The sequence below is a fragment of the Trichomycterus rosablanca genome, chromosome 6 (genome assembly GCF_030014385.1).
Source record: "Trichomycterus rosablanca isolate fTriRos1 chromosome 6, fTriRos1.hap1, whole genome shotgun sequence".
NCBI classification, from domain to species: domain Eukaryota; kingdom Metazoa; phylum Chordata; class Actinopteri; order Siluriformes; family Trichomycteridae; genus Trichomycterus; species Trichomycterus rosablanca.
In genome coordinates, this window is record NC_085993.1 from 13,632,408 (window position 1) to 13,657,824 (window position 25,417).

The window sequence follows — 25,417 nt, forward strand, 5'->3', positions numbered from 1 at the left end:
CAGAGCCAGAGCCAGTGTGACCATGACTTGCAGTAAAACATAAAAAAAAACAAAAAAAAACCTACATTAAGACAACACTGTAAATGTGACAGCAATGTAAATGTGACAACAATGTTGTGTTTGCTGAGTAAGTATGCCGGCCTGCTACTGTTAAGGTCTGGGGATCTCAGCAATCCTATTAGCTGACCTGCACAATCACAATTGGCCAAAACAGCCTAGCCATTGGTAGGTTCACTTGTCAGTGCGCTCTTAGTGCTGGTCCCAAACTTAAATAAAAATAGGAGGGTTGCATTAGGTAAGTTGTCTGATGTAAAAACAGTGCCAATTCAGTTATATTAATATCAATATATATTCATTTATATTTATATCAATTCAGAATGATAAACTGAAGTGATCCCTACAAACAGGAGCACCCGAAAGAAAATAATCGTAACCTGTAAACGTTTTAAAACGTAGCTTGATGTAATGTAATGTGAAAATAAGTTTGGATTCCTAACCACTAGGGAAACCTAAACGAATGCGGTGTGAACAGAATGCAGTGGGTGCGGAGCGCTATAGAGGGCAGTACAGAAGCTTTCACACACCTCTGCCATGAGGACCGTCTTCTACGTCACTGTAAAGATGGCGGCTCACTGTAGAACCATGCTTGATTGTTGATAAACTATTATTTTGGGGATTATTTTGTTTTAAACGTGTAGCGACAAGACAGGAGAGAAAATGTCACGACTTATTGTAAAGAACCTTCCTAATGGGGTGAGTGTATTTGACTGCTAAGCAAAATATCAAGCAAAATACTGGTTTAGACCTGACGATAGTGTAGTCGATGCTAAATGTTCTGATAAAGAGGGTTTTGCTTTAGCAGCTGGGTTGTTTTCTTTTTGATGGTGACATTTAGAATGAAATAAAGAAAAAAAACCTACATAATAAATATAAATGACACCCCTGGCTCATCGGCATATTCCCCACATCCTTATCACTTCTATGTACCTGCTTAGCAGGTCTACAATCCTCAAAAGTCTTCAGATTCTTAATAATAAAAGCATGATTAGACATGATTGCTGTGTGATTAAATGTTAAAGTTGACCTTATTAATGTCGTGGTTAAAAAGAGTGAATTCGAGGTGTTACTTGTTTAGATTCAGTGGATTGTTTTATTGACATATTGGGTTTAAAATGGTTTGCGGAACGGTGGCTCGGTGGGTAGCACTGTCCCCTCACAGTCACAGCAAGAAGGTCCTGGGTTTGATTTCCAAGTGGAGCAGTCTGGGTCCTTTCTGTGTGGAGTTTGCATGTTCTCCCCATGTCTGTGTGGGTTTTCTTCTGGAGCTCCGATTTCCTCTGTTGTCCATTGTCCATTACTTCATGACATTGAACTTGAAATGATGAATCTTGTGTACTGAGTAACTACCTGTCCAGTTATGAATGTAACCAAAGTGTGTAAAACATGACATTAAAATTAAATTTAATTAATTATCAGCTGATTTTGCATTAAAAATAAGCTTTCAAAAATCATTTTTACCTTTATTATAAGATTTCTCTTCATCAGATTTGCTTTTGGAACTGCCTTTTTTGTACTTCAGTGTGAATCTTGATTTATTATAACACATAATACACATATTACACTTCAGAACTGCTCTTTAAGCTTGTGTGGCCTTGTGGCTGACTTGTTGTTGCTTGTACATATTTTCACTTCACAATAACAGCACTTACAGTTGGCAGGAAAGATCTTAATGGGCAAAAAAACCCTTGCTGAACAAGTGCGATGGCATTACATTGAAAGTCACCGAGCTATTTATTATGAGCCATTTTACGTCAGGTGAATTCATGACTGGGTGCTTAAATGTATGAACCTGACTTTAATGGCAAGCCGTAGCCTAGTGGTTAGTGTACTGGACTAGTAATCAATAGGTTGCTGGTTCAAGCCTCACCACTGCCAGGTTGCTGCTGTTGGGCCCTTGAGCAAGGCCCTTAACCCTCAATTGCTCAGACTGTATACTGTCACTGTATTGTAAGTCGCTTTGGATAAAGGCGTCTGCTAAATGCTGAAAATGTAAAATGTAAATGGGTGTAGCTGAAATCGCTGAACCCATTAACTGGAAGGGGTCGTCAAAGTTTGGCCACCATCTACAATGGTAGTTTTATAAATTGTTATTGTTTCATGCCGATTATGTGCATGTATTGTAGGTGTACTTTAGGCAGATTGAAATGTGTTCTATCTGTTACAGATGAAGGAAGATCGCTTCCGGAAGATGTTTGCAGCTTTTGGAACGCTGACAGACTGTGGGCTGAAGTTTACAAAAGATGGCAAATTTCGCAAATTTGGCTTTGTTGGGTTCAAGTGCGAAGAAGATGCAGCAGAAGCATTGAAGCATTTTAATAAGAGCTTTGTAGACACATCAAGAGTAACGGTAAGTGCTTTCAATTCCAACAGCTATTTAGTTAGGTAAGTAATGCCAACGTGTGTACTTCTGCTTTTTCCACTTTGACTTTTGACACAGGGGCATCATACTTTCTGTAGATTTAGTCATTTTCCAAGGTTTTTCTCCTTGCAATATGCATCTGAAATACAATGTCTACATGCAAAAGGCATGGATGTTTTTGTTGGTCCACAAAATATACACATAACACACCTGTAATATGTCCTTTAGTTTTACCCCATCAGCCACTTTTGATAGCCATCAACAAACTTCTTGTTTAACCAGTTTAATCAAATTTGTTTGTCTTCTGGCTCAGACTTGACTTTTCAGTAAAGACCACTTATTTTTTGAAAGAGCTGATGTCAGAATTTGTTTAAAACAGTTGCAAAAGCTTTAATTTTAGCCTGATTATTCCATCTACTTCTGCAATGTATTATTTTAAAACAACCTCAGAACATAAAACCACCATGGTGTTTACAGTAGTTACAGTGTTGTCGGATTAGAACTATTAACTTTCTTTTTCAAACATATTTTTGGTCATTATGGCCACTTCGTGGTTTTTTTTCTGGCCACAAAACTCCAAGTGTATTCAGAGATTATTTCTGTCCCTGTGAAAAGCAACAAATTTTAACCATGTATTAAGGTGCTGATTTTGGTGAAGGGGCTTTGTAATGGCACCACAGCCTTTAAGCTCCTGCTGGACTCTGGTCGTGCTGTTTTGTATTTGACCTTGTATTGTTTTTTTATGTTTTTGTGCATATTGGTAATGTTTAAAATGATTATATAAAGCCATCATGCTCAGCTTCAGCTTTGTGAAACACCTTTTTGTTGAACTTCCATGATTTCAACCCAGTCTCTATGTCAGATTGGAGCACAGTAATCATTTTGACTAATATTTAGTGAAGGACAGAAGGGCTGTTGACTTAGAATTTACCTAGAACCAACACAGATGTTAAATTATTAGTGTTAAACAATGTGTCTTTGAGTGGGACAGATCTAAGATAATGTTTTTTAAAGCTTTACCAACTATCAAACAGTTAAGTAAAAAAATACACATTTAGAAATGTGTTATTTAGAACAAATTATTCTCTAACTTCCCTGGTTTTTCTGCCCAAAATATATGTATAACATATAATCTCTTTTATCTGATTCAGGTGGAATTTTGTACAGATTTTGGAGACCCCAACAAAGCAAGACCATGGAGCAAGCACAGTCGACCGTCTAAAGATGAACAGAAGCTGAGCAAAGACGAAGGAGAAACGACAGATGAAAAGGTAAAGAAATATCAATAAAATCCTTAAAATCGTAAGATGTCATTAAAATGGAAAATAAAACAAAAAACTAATTTAGCCTTTGTCTTTATTTACAGGGAAAGAAAGAGAAGAAACCTCTGAATCTTCTTGGAGACGTAAGTTTGTAAGCGTGTTAATTAGAAAATAAACAAATGAGAATTGACTCTTATTTCTTTAAATAAGGCATTAATGCCCACATTTAATAAAAAACAGCTAGAATATTTAAAACAATCATCTCTGGAGGAGGACATGTGTATTTTACCCTCACAAATTTAGGGAGGAACTTTAAGAAGGCATTTTTTTACATGGTTTGTGTTTGGAAACTTGTAGGACAGATGCTAATACAAAGAAAGAACCAAATCCTTAGTGGTTAGTATGAAGAAGTATCTGTGGTGCTTCTGGACTGTTTTAGCTTCAATTCTACAGGAACCTTGTTGGTGTACACAACATTATTGGCTTCCTACAATTCTAAAAGATTTTAAAAGAAAATCTGGCTGCATTTGCATATAAGCTAAACTGGATCACATTAGAGCTTCTATTAAAAAAAACTTTTTTATGTGGATTTAGACGTTTGTTTTGGATTGAGCGCATAATATTGCATTGGCTTTCACAGTTCCCAGATTTCTACCCTATTGAAAAACTGTAGGGTGAACTGATAAATAACTCCAAAAGAGTCCAAAAGAGAGGACCTTGACTTGGAGTAAGTATTTAGAGTATCGATTGTTTCTGTATCGATTGATTGGTGCTTTTAGAGTCTTTGCTCAGCGATTATAGGAGAACACTTAACACTTGGAAAAAACTGAATCAAATGTGTTACTATTTAATAATGTATGCAGGACGACACAGTGGCTAAGTGGGTAGCACTGTCACCTCACAGCAAGAAGGTCCTGGGTTTAATCCCCAGGTGGGGCAGTCTGTTTTTCTGTTTGGAGTTTGCATGTTTTCCCTGTGTCTGTGTGGGTTTTCTCCGAGAGCTTCGTTTTTCTCCCACTGTCCAAAGACATGCAGTCAGGTGAATTGGAGATGCAAAATCATCCATGACTGTTTTTGACATTGAACCTGTGAACTGATAAATTAAGTAACGAATAACTACCATTTCTGTTATGACATTAAAAACGTGTGTTATGTTATTTAGTCAAATCTCAGCATATTTGTCTAAAGTGGTATTACAAGTGTGTTTTTTTTTGTGAACGTTCACCATTTTCCTCAATCCTCAGCTGGAAAAGGATGAAGGTTTCCAGGAGTTCCTGTCTGTGCACAAAATACGTACACAGGTGCCTACCTGGGCCAACGATTCTGGAGAAACATCCGGAGTTGAAAAGAAAAAGCTGGAGAAAAAGAAAGCTCCCAGCAACGATTACTTAAATTTTGATTCAGATGAGTCAGAGATGAGTGACAAGGAGGATGAGGAGGAGGCTCCTGAGGAGGACGATGATGAGCCTGGTGGGTTAACCATGCATACACAGGAACCATCGGCCAATTTAAGGGGAATTTAATTGTAGAAGTGGTAAAACTCAAATGTTTTACTTTACAGAGACTGACAAGCTGGCTCTGAAGGAAGGCCTGTCTGATATGGACTACCTTCGCTCTAAAGTAGTGAAGAAATCAGACGTGATGCATGACAGTGAGAATGAGACAGAGGATGATGATGAAAAAAAGGACGACAAGGGGGACAAAAAAGACGATGAAGATGCTGAACAGGAAGAAAAGCGTCTAGCCCAGCACACAGATAGTGCGTATGACAGTGGTGACAAAGACAGCAGCCAAAAAGCTACACTGTCACAGTACAAGGTGGGTTGTATGAAGAATGAGACGACTGTCAGGACTACTCTGTGACAACTGTTCATTTATTTCTTATTATTTTTTTTAGTTTGAACCCACCACAGAATTTACTGTCAAACTTCGTGGCGTTCCATTCAACGTTAAAGAGGTAATATTGAAAGAGTGATTTCCTATTGGTCTATAGATATTCTGTTACAAAATGGTGTTCATCTGTTCACTTTATTTATAATAAAAAAAATTATTTCACCTTAGCAACAAATCAGAGAGTTTATGCTTCCACTGAAGCCTGTGGCCATCCGTATCGCCAAGAACAAGGAGGGTCGTAACTCAGGTAAGGTTTATTTTAATTGTACCATTTATTTAGAAAAACTAACTAATATACACTGATCAGCCATAACATTAAAACCACCTCCTTGTTTCTACACTTACTGTCCATTTTATCAGCTCCACTTGACATATAGAAGCACTTTGTAGTTCTACAATTACTGACTGTAGTCCATCTGTTTATCTACATACTTTTTAGCTTACTTTCACCCTGTTTTTCAATGGTCAGGACCCAGACAGGACCACTACAGAGCAGGTATTATTTAGGTGGTGGATCATTCTCAGCACTGCAGTGACACTGACATGGTGGTGGTGTGTTAGTGTGTGTTGTGCTGGTATGAGTGGATCAGACACAGCAGCATTGCTGGAGTTTTTAAATACCGTGTCCACTCACTGTCCACTCTATTAGACACTCCTACCTAGTCGGTCCACCTTGTAGACGTAAAGTCAGAGACGATCGCTCATCTATTGCTGCTGTTTGAGTTGGTCATCTTCTAGACCTTCATCAGTGGTCACAGGACACTGCCCATGGGGCGCTGTTGGTGGACGCTATTTTTGGTTGGTGGACTATTCTCAGTCCAGCAGTGACAGTGAGGTGTTTAAAAACTCCAGCAGCGCTGCTGTGTCTGATCCACTCATACCAGCACAACACACACTAACACACCACCACCATGTCAGTGTCACTGCAGTGCTGAGCATGACCCACCACCCAAATAATACCTACTCTGTAGTGGTCCTGAGAGAGGGCTAATTTTATTTATTTTTTTAATAGTTTTTGCCTCATTCAGAATTTAATTTGGGCTGTCATAGCTGTTGCTTATTATTGTTCTTTTACCTGTTCGTACAGACTAGGAAAATTGTATTATGGAATAAGGCTATGAAGACACATGCAAAGATAATGCTTGACCAGTGTGTGTATTGCCATTCCCTATTTTTTTCTAGGATACATTAGGTTATTAGGTTTAAGCATTATTTAAAAAAGTTAATGAGAATGTTCCAGATCTATCTGGTCAAATTACCAAGTGATCTTCCCTGATGTTGGACAGCTGAAATCAGGGATCAAAAGAAGTGCTGCTTTAGAAGACCTAAGTGCACAGCCATGCAAGGCACAAAATACCTAAAGACGCAGCTTTTATTTTATATGAGGTGTAGAATTAAAAGTTGTTTTGTGCTCAGGTAATGTGTACTTGGACCTGCGGTCAGAAGCCGAGGTGGAGAGAGCTCTACGACTTGACAAAGACTACATGGGTAAGACTGTGAAAACAATAACATAAATCTTTAAAACTACTTAAAAATACGATGCATTAATGAGGTTGGTTTATGTTTGTAGGTGGACGCTATATTGAGGTTTTCCGTGCCACAAACTTTACTCCCAAAGATAAAACAAAACTCTCTAAACCAGAGAAAAACTTTACCTCTGAGCTGAAAGAGGATGAAGAGGAGGAGGATGTGGCAGAATCGGGACGGCTCTTTGTGAGGAATTTGCCCTACACATGCACTGAAGAGGAGCTGAAAGAGCTCTTTACTAATCACGGTATGAATAAGCACTTCTGTTAAACTTGCGTAAATACATCAAGTGGTCATGTTATTAACATTTGTTTTTTTGGAACTTTTTAAAGTCACTGATCCTTTTACCGACCTTTAAAATACAAGCAGTGCAATAATTAAAATATTTGTATTTATTTATATATTTGTTTATTATACACAGAAACAAATTCACAACCTGGGACTTTTCTCATTTTTACTGTACACTTGATGCTTGGGTAGTGCAGTCTATTATGCTAGCCCACCACTGCTGAGCTCTGGGTTCAAATCTCAGCGTTGTTGTTGGTCAGCCGGCTTCTACACACACATAATTAGCTATGTCTGAGGTGGATGTTGGCCAAAGCCCTGTGATGGATTGACACCCTGTCCAGGGTATTTCTGCTTTGCCCCTAGTGATTCCCAGTGGAACCAGACCTGTCACGAGTCTGAAGTGGTTAATGAAATGGTGGAAAAAATGACTAAACACAATTTTTTCAAATATACACCTATTGTTTGATGTATTCACTTAAAAAATTAAGCTACAATGTTTATATTGTCTTATTTAAGATCCATTTTTCCAGTTAGCACTTGGTTTCACTTGGATGAGCTAGTTGAGGTGGTTCATCTGATAATGATGCCTTCTGGACACCTCCTGTTGGAGGTATACCAGGCATAGTCAACTGGTAGGTGGCCCTGTGATATAATCATTCCAGCAGGCCCTTGGTCTGTGTCCCAACTGCCCTGAGAACCCCTGTCAATTCTACTAGAGAAGCTGGTAGAAGGTGCACGAGACATAGTTGCATGAGATTCTTTGCTTGCTCTGTTGCCACCATGACTCAAAAATTGATATGCAGAGATGATGATGATTATAATAACAATTAAACTCAAAGTACCTGTTTATTAAATTGCAGTACTTTTATATGTCCAGATAATATACTGTATCTAATAAGTGCTGCTCTCTTTTTTTAGGAGTCCTTTCCGAGCTTAATTTCCCCATAGACTCCATGACTAAGAAACCAAAGGGCTTTGCTTTTGTCACCTACATGATCCCTGAAAATGCAGTGACTGCCTTAGCTCAGCTGGATGGTCATATTTTCCAGGTACAGATGTGCTTACTTCTCCTCATATGTTTGTCCTCTCCATGATTATACATGCTTGCTTACTTGTTTTCTCTTATGTAGGGTAGAATTTTACACATCATACCTTCCAGGATAAAGAAGGAGAAGCCTGAGCAGGGGCCCAATGCTCCTGGTAGCTCTTCCTATAAGAGACAAAAGGATGCCAAGGACAAGGCAGCCAGCGGCAGGTCAGTCTTTAAAAAAATAATTATGTGACGACCATTAAGACATTTTTAATTGTTACATCAAAGATGATAAGGATTAGTATTAATATTATTATTTATCATATGTGTGTTCTTTATGAATAACTGACTGGTAAATTGGTAGTTCTCCATACAATAATATGATTACTGACATGCATAAAACCTTATCAAACTACTGTGATTTATTGAAGTTTTCTGATTATTCAGTGCACGTTAACACGCTTGTCATTCCAGTAGGTAACATTGGTTTAAAGGTGACATTGTGCTCTCTGTTTTGCAGATTTCAGTTTTTAATCATTTCTCTGGTCTTTACAGCTCTTATAACTGGAACGCGCTCTTTCTTGGCACCAGTGCAGTTGCTGATGCAATTGCTGAAAAGTACAATACCACGAAAAACCAAGTTCTGGATCATGTAAGGTCTTAGGAATCTTCTAATCTAACCATTCAAAAGTGCATCAAATAACCTGTCCAGAGAAATAAACTTTGTGTCTGTGGGTGAATTTACACAGGAGTCGAAGGGCAGCTTGGCTGTGAGGATGGCACTCGGAGAGACACAGATCGTTCAGGAAACCAGAAACTTCCTCTTGGATAATGGAGTATCACTGGACTCGTTCAGTCAGGTACACCTAGAAATACCATTCTATAGATAATACATGTCCTTTTTGGATGTTAACTATGTTACCATGCACACTAGTAATCTAATTACGTCAGGTTTTGAAAGTAATTAAATAATTGTAAAGTGTATGTAGGAGTCATACTTTAATAATCGTAATCAGATTAAGAACGCATTCAGATTGAGTAATCCCAGTAAAGTACCTTGATTTCTGTTAAATAATCAGAATATTTAGCTCATGTTAAGTATTCAGATGTGTGATCAGTTTTCTCAAATTGTCCACATGTAAGAAAAGACGGAAACAGACTGCCTTCTGAAAAAAGTTCTTAGTAGACCACTAGAAAGTCTATAAAATGAACAGTGTGCTAGATATGCTGATACTATATAAAGAACTATGTGATTTAAGATGATGCCTCAGTAAAATACTGGAAAAAGGACTTCAATTTAACAACCAATTGAGTTGTATCCTGTTACTCAATTCTGAGGAGAGACCTGACATGTGTGCAGTAGCTGAATGTTTCTTTTCACCTGCATAAGGTGTGTTCATATGGGGCTCGGTAACTCGTACAGAGTCAGGCACCGATCTCCATTATCCCCTGTCTTCATGTAGGCATCATCAAACAGACAACAGAGGTCATAATTGCATCAGTTATGAGGAATCCCCTCCGGCAATCCAACCGAACAAACGTGCCAATCATTGTCCATGTGGGCGCCCAGACTGCTGTTAGCAGAGCTGCGATTCAAACTTTCTTTATTTCAGTATTTTTTCTTTTGGCTGCTCCTTTTTTTAGGTATCACCACTGCAGATCTGGTCCACATCCCAGTTTTGTTGCCTTTCTAATGGCTAGGCTGTTTTTTTGCTGATTTATTTAAAAGTAGCAAAGCATAATAAATGCATTCGGGTGGCACAGTAGTAAATCACTCTAGCCCATTACTGCTGGAATGTAGAATTTGAATCCCTAGCTTAAGTCGGACCCATGACAACCGTGACCAGGATAAAGCTGTGGTTAAAACATGACTACCCATTTAGAGTGGAAAGCTTTGGGTATAGTACAGTTTAGTGTCATTATGTGCATTGGGCATGATTTGCTCAAGACTGTCATTCACTTAGTGACGTCACAAGATGATTTTCTAAAGAACTGCCTGTTATTAATGGAAAAATGCATTTTTCTGCACCATGATGATTATTTTGATATCAAAATGCATTGTTATAGAAATCAACGATAACGAGCTTTAAATATGTATTACTGAATTACTTTAATGTATAAATGTAGCTTATAGCTCCTGGAATGGTAATGTAGTGGATTCACACATGATTCCTGCTATGGATTGTACTGGGTTACGATGTGGTAAATCAGTCTGCAGTGATTTTAACTCTGGTTTCTCTATTCTCAACCCCCTCCTGGCAAACTGTTGTTAAAGGCTGCAGGTCAGCGGAGTAACTCTGTGATCTTGGTGAAGAACTTGCCATCTGGAGTTCAGGTAAAGGAGTTGGAGAATCTCTTCTCGCCTCATGGGTCTTTGGGTAGAGTTCTGCTGCCCCCCTCTGGGCTCACTGCCATTGTGGAGTTCCTGGAACCAACTGAAGCCAAACGTGCCTTCACCAGACTTGCATACACAAAAGTAATTAGTGTTTATTATTGTTTAAAATATATTAATGTTTTCTGCATTTTTTTTTTACTGTTGCTCATTTCATTTGTATTTCTTTATAGTTCCAGCATGTTCCTTTATATCTAGAGTGGGCACCAACAGCTGTCTTTACCACACCTCCTAAACCACGCAAACCAGGTAAACTTAAGGTCATTAAGGTCAGTTTTTTCTTCTTTTATGTTTCTTTTTTGTTTATATTTGGATTTCACTCTGTTTCTATGCAGAATCAGAGGTTTCGGGCAAGGATGGTGCTGATAAGAAAACAGACCAAAGCAAAAAAGAGGAGGAGGAGGAGGATGATGAAGAGGATGATGAAGACGAGGAGCCCCCACCTGGCTCAACACTCTTCATTAAGAACCTAAACTACAACACTGTGCAAGAAACACTGCAGGAGGTGGGGGTCAAAGTTCATGGGAAAAGGTTTAAGGGGTCAAGCTCAGACAGTCCGATGCTGTTGAGGCTTGAGTGTCTGATGCCGTGCATGCTACATGATTGTTGTACAGTGCACCCCACTCTGCATGGGATTGCCATTTTTGTGAACATCGGTTGAACACAGTTAGGGGTCACACATGATTTATTGGCTGTGGACACAGAATGCCTCTTTACATTCCCGTTTCCCAGGACCGTCGGTCTTAAATCCTGGCCTTCCTGACACCCCCGCATCTTGTTTGGGGGAAAAAAAGAGCAAGTTAAAAAAAAAAAAAGAGTTCAAGATTGTCATTTTAGCTATATATACTGTACGTACATATTGAAATGAAACAACATTCTTCCATGATCAGGGTGCAACACAGAACACAAGTGCAAAACAATACAATAAACACAGTGCAGATAAAACAGTACAATAAATACAAACATCTACAGTAAATTCAAGAGACATTTCTAATCTAAAGAAACTGAGGTGGACGAGACTAAAGACGAAGAGTTGTGTTGGCCAGTAGATTGTACTGAGTAAATAATAAGTGAGGTAAAAACCAAAGGTGTGACAAAGCCTGTACCCACAGTGAGTGGAACTTGTCATAAAGTTAGCGATAACAAAGCCCACCCATTTAGAGGGAAGATATGATAAGTCAGTTTTATCGTAATTTAAAATTGCTCTCTCATTGATTTACTATTGCTTGGCCCCCTGAAAATGTATAGCTGGACCACCAGTCAACCAGCAACAGCAAAGGCGGCAAAATTCTGACAGGGAGGCAACAGGGCTTTTTAAATGTAACCCTTTATATTCCAACACAAATTTAATGGGCAAGTATTTATTTGCTAAGATTTGTGTTTGTTTAACTGTCAAATTGTGAGTGGATAAAATAAAATTAGAACTGCTCACTATAAAAATATTATTCTTAGGCCCTCTTTAAGAGTGTAGAGGGCTAGGGATGTAATGATGCACCATAAGACGTAAGAAAAAAACGATTCACACATGTAACTTCAAATCGGTTTACATGTAAAATGAATTGATATTCACTTTAAACAGCAGAGGGCACTGGTGCTATTCACCTGGCCTGGTTGACGTCAATACAGGGTTGCCAAGTTCTGAATTTTCCAGGATACTTTCTTTATTTGTATTATTCATTTATTTATTTAATGTGGGATTTATTTTAAAGTTTCATTTCAGTTTTTACACAAAAAGGGAAATGTGCAGCATTGTTTTTCATAGTTTGTATCTACCTCAGAAATAAAAGGGCATTCATTATTTAGATAAATAAAAGATAAGCACAAATACAGTATTGTATTTAATTTTTTTAATTAATTTGTCTTCAATTTCATTTTGTTGAAAAAATCAGGATTTTTTTTTTCTTTCAGACAGCATGAAGTTTAATTAGGACAAAACCACCACAAATCACAGGGCTACTCAACACTAGTTTGGATCAGCTATGCCTTAATCTCTTTTTTTATTCTGTGTGTGTAACAGACTTTTTCCAAATGTGGACCAGTAAAGATGTGCACCATATCTAAGAAGAGGGATAAATCAGGTATGTCTGTGCTCACCCATGTGTTTACACTTCATACAGACAGGCATGCAGAATTGATTTCTCAGGCATCTGGCAGGTAATGCACATCTGCCTTTCATCCTTTAGACTGTAAACAAACTGCTAAAAAAGTAATGTTGCATAAAAAGTAAAATTCATGTTCAATTTAAAATTGATGCATACAAAGCGAGTACAGGGTAATTCAATAAGCTTTTTTTAAAAAGGAAAAAACTCAACCAGGATTCCTAAATGGGTGATGTAATCATTCTTGGCTGTTAAAGGAACGGTCTAGTCCTTTATGAGCAGGGATGTGTCGAGGCTTGTCACCAGCCCAAAAACCACTTTAAAGACAGCATTCCTCAAAGAGCAATGTCATGGATTGTAGGCATTCTTCACTCTACATTGGAAATAATCATCAAATAGTTCATGGAATTGCAGCCAATTTCTTGTGTATAGTAATGTCAAAAACCACTACTGAATGTCAGGGTGTATTAGTGCCAATGGCTAATTTGCAAGTCTGTGATGGCGCCATTAAAGCTGTAAGATATGAAACATTTTTGATCAGCAAATGTATCCTTTTAAAGAATCTTTCTTTTTTTTTGAGGGATGTCCATGCTAATTTTACATTTTGCATGTGCAGTACAGACCAATCTCCTATTGAAATAATGCACTATGACCAAAAGTATTAAGACATCTGCTAATTATGCTCAATAATATAGCATATGCCCAATGCTAAAGGGTGTTTATTATCCATGATATAAAATAAATAATAAGAAACAGTTTATGAAGGTTTTTGTTTCAGCATGACAGTGCACAGCTCAAAAATCAAAATCACAGCTTTTTTTAAAATTAGCATTTCAAATACTGACCCAACTCCAAAATAAAATTTTTAAATTGCATTAAATTGTCATATTTGTTAGGTAAAACAATGAAAATCTAAAATCTATTTCGTTTAAAAAATGTGAATGTTGTGACATCCCTAAAAGAAAATATAATATTCTTAAGCTACTTTTGAGAATGCTAGCTAAAGAACAAGGATTACTGACCTAACTATTGACTGGTTGAATGCACATTGAACCATTGGTTGAATGCACGTATTCATGTTTGTCTTTGCTTGTAAATGCCCTGATACTGTTATGGTTATCTGTATGGAATCTTACTTTTCCAGGCAATCTCTCATCTATGGGCTATGGTTTTGTACAATACAAAACTCCAGAAGCAGCTCAGAAAGCTATCCGACAGCTCCAAGTGAGTCTAGTTTTCATAAACAGGAGTCTTCTGCTTTCCAATATCAGAGCATCTGTAAAATGCTGAACATCTCTCTCTCTCTCTCTCTCTCTCTCTCTCTCTCTCTCTCTCTCTCTCTCTCTCTCTCTCTCTCTCTCTCTCTTTCTCTCTCTTTCTCTCTGCAGCACTGTACTGTCGATGGGCATCAGCTCGAGATCAAAATTTCTGAAAGAGAAGTCAAGTAAGAGAAATCAACCTCCTCCAATTCAACAGCCATTTCAGTCTTGTTGCTCAGTCTCCTGAATTATAGACTTTGTTCAATATCAGTTTAAGTAAACTGATAACACATCACATTAAAAGTTTATCTGTCTGTCTCTTCCAATCTGTCTCTTAGGTCCAGTGTGGCACGCACCAGCAAGAAGAAACAAGTAACGAAAAAACAGAAGACATCTAAAATCTTGGTGCGCAATGTTCCTTTCCAGGCCACAGTCAGAGAACTTAGAGAGCTCTTCTGGTGAGACCTTACATATATCAGTCTTAGTTTTATGTAAAATCTAAAACAAAAGGTAAAAAAAGTACTAAGTGTATCTTGAACTGGAGTCAGATTGGGTACGTCTCATGTTTCAGTTGAATTGAATGTGCATGATTTTTACTGGTATGTAACAGATTATCAATGTGAACATAGGATACAATTATGTTAAGCACTCCAGAATCATGCCTGGGATGTTTTATGTAGTTACAGAGGGTTGTTAATTACCAATCTTTGATAGCATTGATTGGTATGGTGTAAAATTTAAAAAAATGCAATTAGTACATTAATATAGGAAATACCATATATATTAATATGTTTGATGTTCAGCTATACAAAAGTAAGGCTTTCACTGTTTTATCTTTCTTCTATAGTGTGAGTGAGTGTGTGATCCCTTGTGAATGTCTGGCACTGTCCTGCCCCAAATTCTGTTTTTGTTTTGCCACTTCAGATCCAACATGATTCTAATTATTATTATTTTATAATTGTTGTTACTTCCAGTTTTAGTTAATACTTTTTAAATTCATAATTAAAATCTGGACTTAATAGATACTCAATTCTCAATAGATTCTCAATAGATTCACAGTTTGTTCAGGGTTTACTTGTGATTTGCACATAATGTATCTGGGAGGTGCCAGACTTGTATATTTATATTTATGTCATTTAGCTGGTGCTTTAATTCAAAGAGACTTATAATGACTGAATACAGTCTATGTTTTGCTGAATGGTCCAACAGTGGCCAGTATCTTAACCTGCTCAGCTACCGTGGCCCTGACAAAGATAGGATGGATAGAAGTAAATAATTTAAAACAAGAAATACATTGGCATTTCTAAAGCTGGTAAAAATGTACTTGCACTCCATCCAGATGTGAGTTTGATGGTATAGAAAAAGTAAACTTAAAATGCATTTATGTTTCATGAAATCTGCATTAAAACATTCCTTTTTCTGTTTAGTCAATTTGATCTTAATATATAAGCCCAGTAATATTAGCATGATTATAGTGTTACATCAATAGTCATTAAAGTATTACAGGATAAATATTTACAACTGATAGTTTAATAGTGTTTTTGATAACGTGGCAGTTTTTATTGTATTACAATACATTCTTGGGGGAAAATTTAATCTGGTTTGTATAATAATGAAATGATTAGCATTACAATTGTAGCCCTGCCTTTTCATCCATTACTGTTTCCTGCTTTCAGTACATTTGGGGAGTTGAAGACGGTTCGCCTTCCAAAGAAAGGTGTTGGTGGATCTCACCGTGGCTTTGCTTTTGTGGACTTTCTCACAAAGCAGGATGCCAAGGTAAGAGCATTTGTTTCTGTCCTTTTCTTCAATTTATATGTGTGTTTTTCAATTTATATATTCAGTTTTTAATGTCATTTAAGTTTTAAGACGGCTAACCACTAGAATAATCTTGGAAATCTTTCTCTTGCCTCATCTTTCAGAAAGCATTCTCAGCACTGTGCCACAGCACCCATTTATACGGTAGGAGGCTTGTGCTGGAGTGGGCAGACACAGAGGAGAGTGTAGAAGACCTGCGAAAAAAAACAGCTCAGCATTTCCATGGTAAGATTTCATAATTGTATGCCTTAACACTCATGTAGTTTCAAACACAGCCTCACTTACATTGAACAACATTTTCACAATAACTTGGAATATTTTAACATAACACTAATTTGACAGTCCCACTTAAAATACAATTAATACTATCCTTATGGTAGAAATACACTATATGGTCAAAAGTATTGGGACGTTTCATTTGGTCCCATTGCCACAGAAGTGTAAAATCACGCACCTATCCATGGGCCATTCAAACAAACCTGAGTAAGAGAGGTGGGACCTCAGATCATGAAAAAATCTGACCATGAGCTCTAAACTCTCCAAGCTCTGTGCTTTGTATCTAAGGAGACTTACATACTGAAAGTTCATGTGAATTCCAAATAAATGCAGAGGTGTTATTAATGTGGCTGTGTTGGTAGGCTTTAAATATATAAAGCAGGCACTTTGGCATTTGTGAATAAAGCAGATGTGTTGTCATATTATATTCAATCTGTTCATTCATTGTTATGATGGTCTTAATATTAGATGCTCCTAAGAAGCCAAAGCAAGCGAAGGTGTTAGAGGGGATCATGGAGCAGATGGAGGTTGAGGAGGACGATGATTGAACAGCAGCAAATCATCTGGGTTGATACAAAAAAGGTAACTCTTGCCAACAAGTAATTTATTATTTTATTTATTTGTTTTCCATTTTATAATCAATTCAAATGTAATGTTTATATCACATTAAATTTAAATCATTCAGAATATTAATGGAGTTAAAGTTCAGTTCATCTTCACTTGTATGGGACCCGTTCGTCATATTTTAGGATTTTCTGTAATGGTTCTTCTTTAACTCAGTAACTGGGATACATGCTGCTTTGTACTGAAGATCAACAAGATAAACAAACTGACTTCTTTTTGGCCAACTGTCTCTAAGCTTATTGCTAAGTAAAGCTTGCTTGACTGTGGACAGCGTCACCCATGTTTCAGCACCTTCTAATTTATGACTGACTGTGTTTTTTAAGTGGTTGTTAGATTACATTTAACCACCTGGGACTAGTTTCTCAGCTTATGGTGAACGTTTAAGTTTCAACAAGAAACCACAATCCATATAATATCCATATAATCCATATAATTATTGGGGGCAGTCAACCTGTAGTAACCCCTAAATACAGCTGCAGCCATTAAAAATTAATTCTGTCTTGCTGTATGTATATTTTTGACCTGGCATTTATTTTTTTTGAAAACCCACAATAAACCTATGAAAGAACTGAAATTAATGAAAGTCTTTTAATTTAGTTACAGGAAACAATAATTGTTGCAGTTAAGATGCCAAGACATACAGATCCCTTATTAGTGTATGTAAACTTGTGACTTTAATAATATTATGTAATATTGTGTGACACAGAAACATATGGTTTTTTCACAGTGCCGCTCAACAGAAACGCCAGCTTGAGAATCAGTCAGCATGAAAGAGTACAGCCTGAATTACACATCAATAAAATCAGAAAACTGCCAGTGCTGAACTTGTTCATTTCTGTTTAAAAATTCTAATGCTTGTATTTGACTTTCTAATCCATAATGTCTCAATTTGAGTGTGCTGGAATTACTACAATGTATTTAAACTACAGTACAATGTAATAAATTAACATACTATGTCTTTGGTAATGTTTATATAGTTTAGCAAAAGCCTTGTCAATTTGTTGTAATATATCTTTTAATTTTCTGAATGAAAGTGTTAACTTTCCAGTGTCACATTTTTGTTTTACTAGGGCAGAATAAATGAAAAAAATTGTCTACAAAAGAAATATTTTGATTTTTTACTGTACATTTTAAATCTTTTGTCTTAGATGAGAATAACTGGTAAAAGGCTGTATAGTATAAAGCCTATAATTAATGTGTTGTACATGTATTAATGTTTCTTTTATGTAAAACTGAAGGTCATTTAATATTGTGATATGCTTTAATTCAAACTCATTCTCTCAATCTTGATTCAAAAACACTGGCTGCAAGGCCATCTCAAGTCATCACACTTTAACCTTTTCATTTACTGACACCTAGGGCAAGTTTAAAGTATTCAGTTGACCTTTTGGCATGTATGTGACATGAAAGAAAACGGCAGTCTACACACATGGGGGAAAACATGCCAAGCTCTTTGAAGACACTGATGGATTTGAGGTTTAAACCCATGTCCCAGAACCCTGCTGCTGGTGCAAAAATGTTGGTCTTTACATAATGAGAGACTCATTGAATGTTTCATGGGATAGTGCCAGTGTACATGTTTATACATTTAAAAATGTGTGATCTTGGTTAAGAATTTTTTTTAATTATGCAAAAAATATAAACTGCCCAATAGTGAATCGTAAACAAATAATAAAAGTTATTTACACATACAAACAATTTTTTTAATTAAATCAACCATAGCAAGCTTGACAAATTAACAAAATGATTTTTACAAAGTGTGGGAAATGTGAGAGTGAACCCCTAAAAATCAACACAGCTAATTGGTTTATCAAGACAAATGCAATGTAATGATCTTCAAACTGTCAATAACAACATGTTTTATGGGGTGGACATTAATTACAGGACAGTTTGGGTGTGTCTCTTCCCTGTCCAATCTGAATAAATTAAGAGAATTTAAAGTATGATTATCAGAAATCAAAGTAAGCTGCAGCAAGTAATATGAAATAGCTATTTTTTTTATGTGATGGTTTAATGTATCCTTTATTAATTCTATTATTTTAATAAACTTTATCTTGGTCAGCTTTGCGGTGGTCTGCCACCATCCAGAAACAATGGACGCAAAGGAAACTAACAAGTCCTCAGTTTCCATGTTGCTGTGTGGCACCCACCCTACCGGCTATACCACTGTGCTGCTCTTTCAAGGAATTTTATTCATATCAAATTGCTAATTGCAAACATGATCATCTTTAATTTGTACTTTATACAAGAGCAAAACGATGAAATAACGGGTGTGATGCCAGCCTGGAATTTTCTTATAAATGCAAGTCAAACCTGTTAATTTAATGTTTTTTTTTTTTGGTTAATTGGCTTTTAGGTTGGTGGTTTACTGGTTCAGGGTTTCCACAAATTTATTTGTAGAGCTGCTAGTTCATGCTTTGAAAGCCTTTGTGACACCATAATCAGGGTTCTTGTCAGAAATAATTATAGAGCGTTGAAGTATGATTGACAGAAAAATAAGCCTGTAAACAACTCATGTTTGATTTATTCAAATCACTCACAGTGCTTTGAATAAATCAGAAATTTGAACACTTTTAGTCACAAAATTGTAGATTCGATTGCTTAAACTTGTTTAAATAAAAACATGTTCTAGCAAAAGGTGTCATAAATGTATCCCTTAGTTGCTTTCTGTCTAATTTGATACAACAGTAAATGTTGCTCTTTTCCCCCTCATGTTTTATATATTTATTCTGAAATGTGAAAAAGATGTAAGTTACTTTACAACTTTAATTATTTCTATAGGTATACAATGTATACACAGTATTGCCAACTACAAGTGTAGCTGTTGTGCTAAGTTAGTAGTGTTTTTTGAAGGTATACAAGTAACACAAAGTTCAGGATTTAACTCGGTTGATGTGAATCAGAGAATATGATTTCACTTTCCCCGACTAAAAATAACAGAAATAAACTGGCTGTTCTGTAACGAAGCTTGACAGAATCTGTTAGATAATCAGTGAAGACAATCTGCTTGCTTATTTTAAGATTTTCTCTTTAAAATGTACTACAAAAAAGAACATAAACAGAGACACAACACTTCAAAACTTCCCACCTTTGGCTATTTGAGTTAGCCAACTTGCTCAAATTAAAGCACAATGCTGTGTTTTGTTTTGTTTTTTTGCATAGATGCCACAGAGCTGTAATTGCCAACAGTGTTTTTGCAACAAGCCTAATGTTAAATACTTTAAATTGTAGTACTACAATACAATACTATACAATACTATTTTGATACTCCTCCACCCATTAAAAAAAGCCTATCCAGGTTTATGGTGGTAAATACATACTTGTCTGTTAATATTTACAAGTACAAAGTCAAAGAATTGTAAGTTTGAAGTGAATATGCACTAAACTTATTTTAAATACACAAAAGTGTTGAATATGTTACTACGAGGACTTATGAGGCTATGCTACAATGCTAATTGACATTTAACAGTACACATTTCTACATGACAATTCAAATTTTTTTTAGCACATTTTTTTTAGAAAATCCCCAATAAACTTATAAATGAACGTCAACTATTTTAATTAATTAGTCACACGTCAAGCTCATTATAAGTCAATTACAATTTATTTTGCTCTCCTAAAAGGTGAAGGATCGCATTGACCACATGGTGGCGCTAATGGATAGAAAAATATTATGACTTCTAATACAGCTCCAATCATGTAATAAGCGTTTCCCCACATGTTGAGTAAAGAGGTAAATGTTTGTGATTTCAGCTATCTATAAGCACAACTCAAAAATATAATGTTTACTTATTATTAGTTAGGTATTTTGATTCGGTGCTGTTTACACTGAGACCTTTGAAATAAAAATATTTTCAGATGCAACACCCCATCCAAAAATATCATTATTTCATATTGATATTTAATATCATTATTGTTATTTACATTTTACATTTCATATAATCCCTTAGTACTTGAAGAATGGTCAGTAGACCTGTTGTCCTTTTTGTAACCTAATTCCAAAGATGTTTTTATTCATGAAAATTTACCACTAGCAACCTTTGCACCAAACTAGTTTCACATGTTCACTCCCAATCTTTACAAAATACTCTGTACATAGGTATATCATTTGTCATTTCCTGCATTATATTATAAAATTAAAGAACAGAAAAATCTGGCAATCCTGGATATTTTTTAGTGTTCTCTGTTGGAAAAAGGTTACAAACGTCTACTAAAATACACTAAATAAAATAAATAAATAAATAAAAATAAAAATAAAAAATAACTAAAAATAAAAGCAAAACTTTCAGGTTTTGATTTACTGTATACAAGTACATGTAAAAACTTGGAAAAAGCTGTAAAAATGAGTAAAATGCCAAGCAGATCAATCCAAATAGATTGGTTTAGATTGGTGTTTGTCACAAATACATTTCATACAATAATCAATGCATGAAAAAAACAGTTCACATACAGTAACTGGCATTTTTACACAATCCTTTAAATTGGAGATCATACTTAATCAAAATTAAATTTATAAATATATTATATTTATATTATATATCACAATTATTAAATATATGCTTTTGTGAATGGGTTTGCCACAGCAGATCTGATTTGCATAACTAATTTGGCACAGTTTTGACACTGAATGCCCTTCCTGAAGCTGAACCCTCCTATTTTTGGCTTGGGACTGGCACTGTAAGTGCACTGACAAGTGTGCCTCTCAATGGCTTGGCTGTTTTGGCCACACCCTCTTCTTCAGACATAGGCCAAACATATCCATGCAGACGTCTGGCTGATCGATAACACAGCTGAGATTCGAACCCTGGCTCTCCAGATCTCAGGGCTAACGTGCTTTAATTTAATATAAAAATGTAAATTAATTTAAAAACATTTAAACTACACATGTTCTGACCTTTTGTCTAATATTTTGTGGGCCCATTTATAAAGGTGTCAGAAATTTCTTGCTCAAGTGAAGGAATGAGAATGTTTTGGCACGTGTGTAAATGTAATACAATTAAAGTATTGCTCTTCTTCCATATTTTAAAACAGCATTACCTGCACGATTTATTGCTATGAATCACACTGTGTGGTTTATAATAACATTAAACTGGCATTTCTGTTTGTACTAATCTTGTTTTATTGCATTTAGGTCTATAATTGTAAGTATAATAAATGTAGATTACACTAACTTTAAAGTTTTGGCTGATGATAATAGATTTTTTTATGTTAGTATATATCACATAGTGAAATTGTTCCATTCATCTTCTTTTGTTACAGAGCTTTTGCATTTAAATCAGATTTCTGATAAATATTGATAACACCGGAGGTGACAAGCAGAGAGAAATTTTTCAGACAATGACAGTGCACTATATAACTGTGGTGTATTTACCGAAGAAAAGCCTTAACTCACTTGTTATTGTCAAGAATAGTATAATGTTGTTATTTTCTTATTATTAATAACATATTGAGTAGGAGTAAAAAGTATGAAGTAGAAGAAATAAGTACAAATACTTAAACATATTAGAAAGTACAAACCCCATTTTGTAAAATTCAATTAAAAAGAAGAATCAGTGATTTGTTAATTCTCTTGAATCTTTATTTAACTGATTAAAGTAGAAAGAAAAGACTTCCAATGTTTTCACTGATCAGTTATTAAAAATGTCTGGTGCATCATGAAGAGTAGAATTAGACAACAGTGATCATGGACTGTTGAGCAGCTGAAGTCTCATATCAAGCAGGATTAAAAAAAATGCAACAATAAGTGTCCTCAGTTCCCAAAGTATAAAAAAGTTTTATTAATAGAAAAGCTGACAGAACACAACTTTTTGGAGTGTATTTCAGTCATCTAAATGTGTTTCTATTTACACTTTCAATGAAGTTGATCAGTGAAAACACTGGAAATCTTTTTTTTCTGCTTTTATCAGTTGAATAAAGATTCAAGAGAATTAACACATCACAGATTTTGTTTTGTGTCCCAAAACATCCCAACTTTTCTAGAAAGGGGGTTTGTACCTTGGTGCTTCCTATCTCTTTTCTCTATTTTTTCCATAAATAGAATTTTGATTAACAAACCTCTGCACTGACCTGCAGAACCAGCCAGCTTACATTAGAAAAAAACAATGTACATAAACAGAAGGCTTATCTGTATTATTTAAATATTTATGTACTATATATACATAAAAACATGGTTCTTTTTTTTTGGTATACTGGCGGGAACATTTAGGTGTATGTGGCATGTGTGTGTGGGACAGACTCTGTAATGTGGCAGCTGGCACAGGCTCAGCACAGCCAGGTATGAGAAGATTGAGGTTGGCACTCTGAGTGGCTCATTAGTGTGACTGTATGTTGAGTTTCTGTCTCTGTGTCTCGCTCCCCTGTATGCCCCTCATGGCTATGTACAAATTGGTGACAGTGATCGGCCAACTGAGCACCCACTTGTGCACTGCCCGCTGTCAGATAGAGCATTTAAACTCCTACAGAGGGAGCAATGACGTCTAGGGACCTTGGATATAGATGACTCAGGACCTGGACAAGTTAAGGACTTTTAGCACAAGAGTAAAATACCAGTGTCAACAAAATAAAAAAGAGGTTACACCTGTAAGAGCAAACATGTTATTTTCAGACCCAAGCTGCTGTGTGAGTCGCTTTGAGACTGGATTCTTTGTTCATTAGTACAGGTGCATATTATCTTAACATCTGTTATTCTTAAAAGATCAAATCTACTTATGCAAATGTGTAAAAAAGTTTAAAAATGTCTGTTAGAAAAGTCTAACATTTAGTCTGAAACTATTTTTCACTTTTAAAAACTACTTTATAAACTTTTAAACAGTTATTTTATAATAACTGCTTCATACTGGTTACAGACTTTATATTATTTGAAATGTACATTTAAAATGAAGTTTAACTGTTAAATACATTTTATTATTATTATTATTATTATTATTATTATTATTATTATTAAAATCTGTCTTGTTAGTTAGTTATATTTTTAGTCTTAATTTTTTATTTAGATTTAAGTCACTAAAAGTCACAAAGCTGTGACTTTTTTGCCTAAATTACTCTCAACCTACACTATACTGGACCCGAATGGCTCCGGACCCACTACAACCTTAATCGGAAGTAAAAATAAAATGAATAATGTAATAAAAATTAATGAACAAAATGCATTTTGGTAGCTTTACTTTTCACTTCCAATATGCATTATACATTTAGTCATTTATTTACAGTAATGGGGCATAAAGATGCAGTGGGTAGTGTGTCGTCTCATAGCAAAAAAGGCCTGGGTTTGATTCCCCAGCTGGACAGCCAGGGTCCTTTCTGTGTTGAGTTTGCATGTCCTCCCTGTGTCTGCATATCTGTGTCCATTACTGTAATGGACTGGTGACCTGTCCGGGGTGTTCCCTGCCTTTTGCCCAATGAATTAGAATCCCAACGACCCTGATTGGGAAAAAGAGTGGTAAAACAGACAATGAATTAATGAATTGTTGTACTCTCACCGGGGTCACAGTGTGGCTGGAGACTACCCGAACATATTGGGTGCAAGGATAAAATACAACCTGGATAAGGGCGCCATTCTATAACAAAGAATCCCACTTACCCATTCACTCATTCTCTCACACCTAGAGTTACTGGAGGATGCCAGATCCTCTATGGCCTTGATCAGTATAAAGCAGTTAGTAAACAAAGAAATGAAATAAAATGTATTATGCAATTATTAATATACTTGTGTCAAAAGAAAATCCATGAACACATGTGAAAACATGCCAAACTCCTTGTAGACAGAGAGTGAAGACGAGGATCAAACCCAGGTCTTCAGTTCACTGGTACAGTGCGGCACCTGCACTAACTGCACCACAGCAAATGCCTGATTTGTTCATTTGAGCACTGAACAGGCCCAGCGTGTAAAAATAAATATTAAAAGAGCTCCCCCAATTCTCTCACATTATCTGTGCATCACCCCTAACCTGCCCCTCTCTGAGCGTCTACCCTCCTGACTTTCTTCTGAAATATTCCCTGACGGCACAGGACCTGTCACCTGTCTCTGCCTTCATCATGCTTCAGGGCTGGGTGTGTGTATACAGGCACTTTTGTGCTCGAGACAGCTGGTACTGCAGACGCACATCTTATTATTTTAAATTTGAGTGTGCCACTCCTGCAGAAGGACTATTTTTCACCCAGTCACCAATTTATTTCCCCTCCAGGTGTTATTGGAAATGTTGAATGTGACAATTATTTGGAGTATTCTGTGGAGAAGGTGCACTGTGTTTCAGAGAGCCGTGACAGAGATGAGAGACAGGAAGAGAGAAAAAACACAGAAACGCAGAGAATGAAGCTCCAGCCTGTCCGTGGTTCTTGGCAGTTCTGGATTTGTGTATGAGCCTGTGACTTGGTGTCAATCATGAATGGCGGTCGGGAACATGAGCCAGGTTACATTCAAAAGCACTGAGTTTCTTATTACAAAACGAACAATGCTGAAGAATATTCTTCCAATATTATGTTTTTGGAGTTAATATTGGTGCACGATACAGTAAATGTCAATATAAATCCT

At 36.2% G+C, this 25,417-nt stretch overlaps 1 protein-coding gene across 1 annotated transcript; it reads left to right on the top strand.

Moving 5' to 3' along the window:
* Positions 1-664: 664 nt before the first annotated feature.
* Positions 665-17,979, top strand: rbm19 (RNA binding motif protein 19). Its single transcript, XM_062997451.1, has 25 exons — positions 665-753; positions 2,225-2,407; positions 3,571-3,690; positions 3,786-3,824; positions 4,926-5,151; positions 5,243-5,499; positions 5,579-5,638; positions 5,743-5,821; positions 6,991-7,062; positions 7,145-7,348; positions 8,308-8,438; positions 8,520-8,644; positions 8,975-9,071; positions 9,169-9,279; positions 10,695-10,895; positions 10,985-11,060; positions 11,147-11,316; positions 12,829-12,889; positions 14,055-14,134; positions 14,299-14,354; positions 14,508-14,627; positions 15,846-15,948; positions 16,092-16,212; positions 16,732-16,845; positions 17,615-17,979. The coding sequence occupies exons 1-24, from the start codon at positions 718-720 to the stop codon at positions 16,809-16,811; spliced, it is 2,808 nt and encodes a 935-aa protein (XP_062853521.1). The 5' UTR covers positions 665-717; the 3' UTR covers positions 16,812-16,845; positions 17,615-17,979.
* The last annotated feature ends 7,438 nt before the right edge of the window (positions 17,980-25,417 follow it).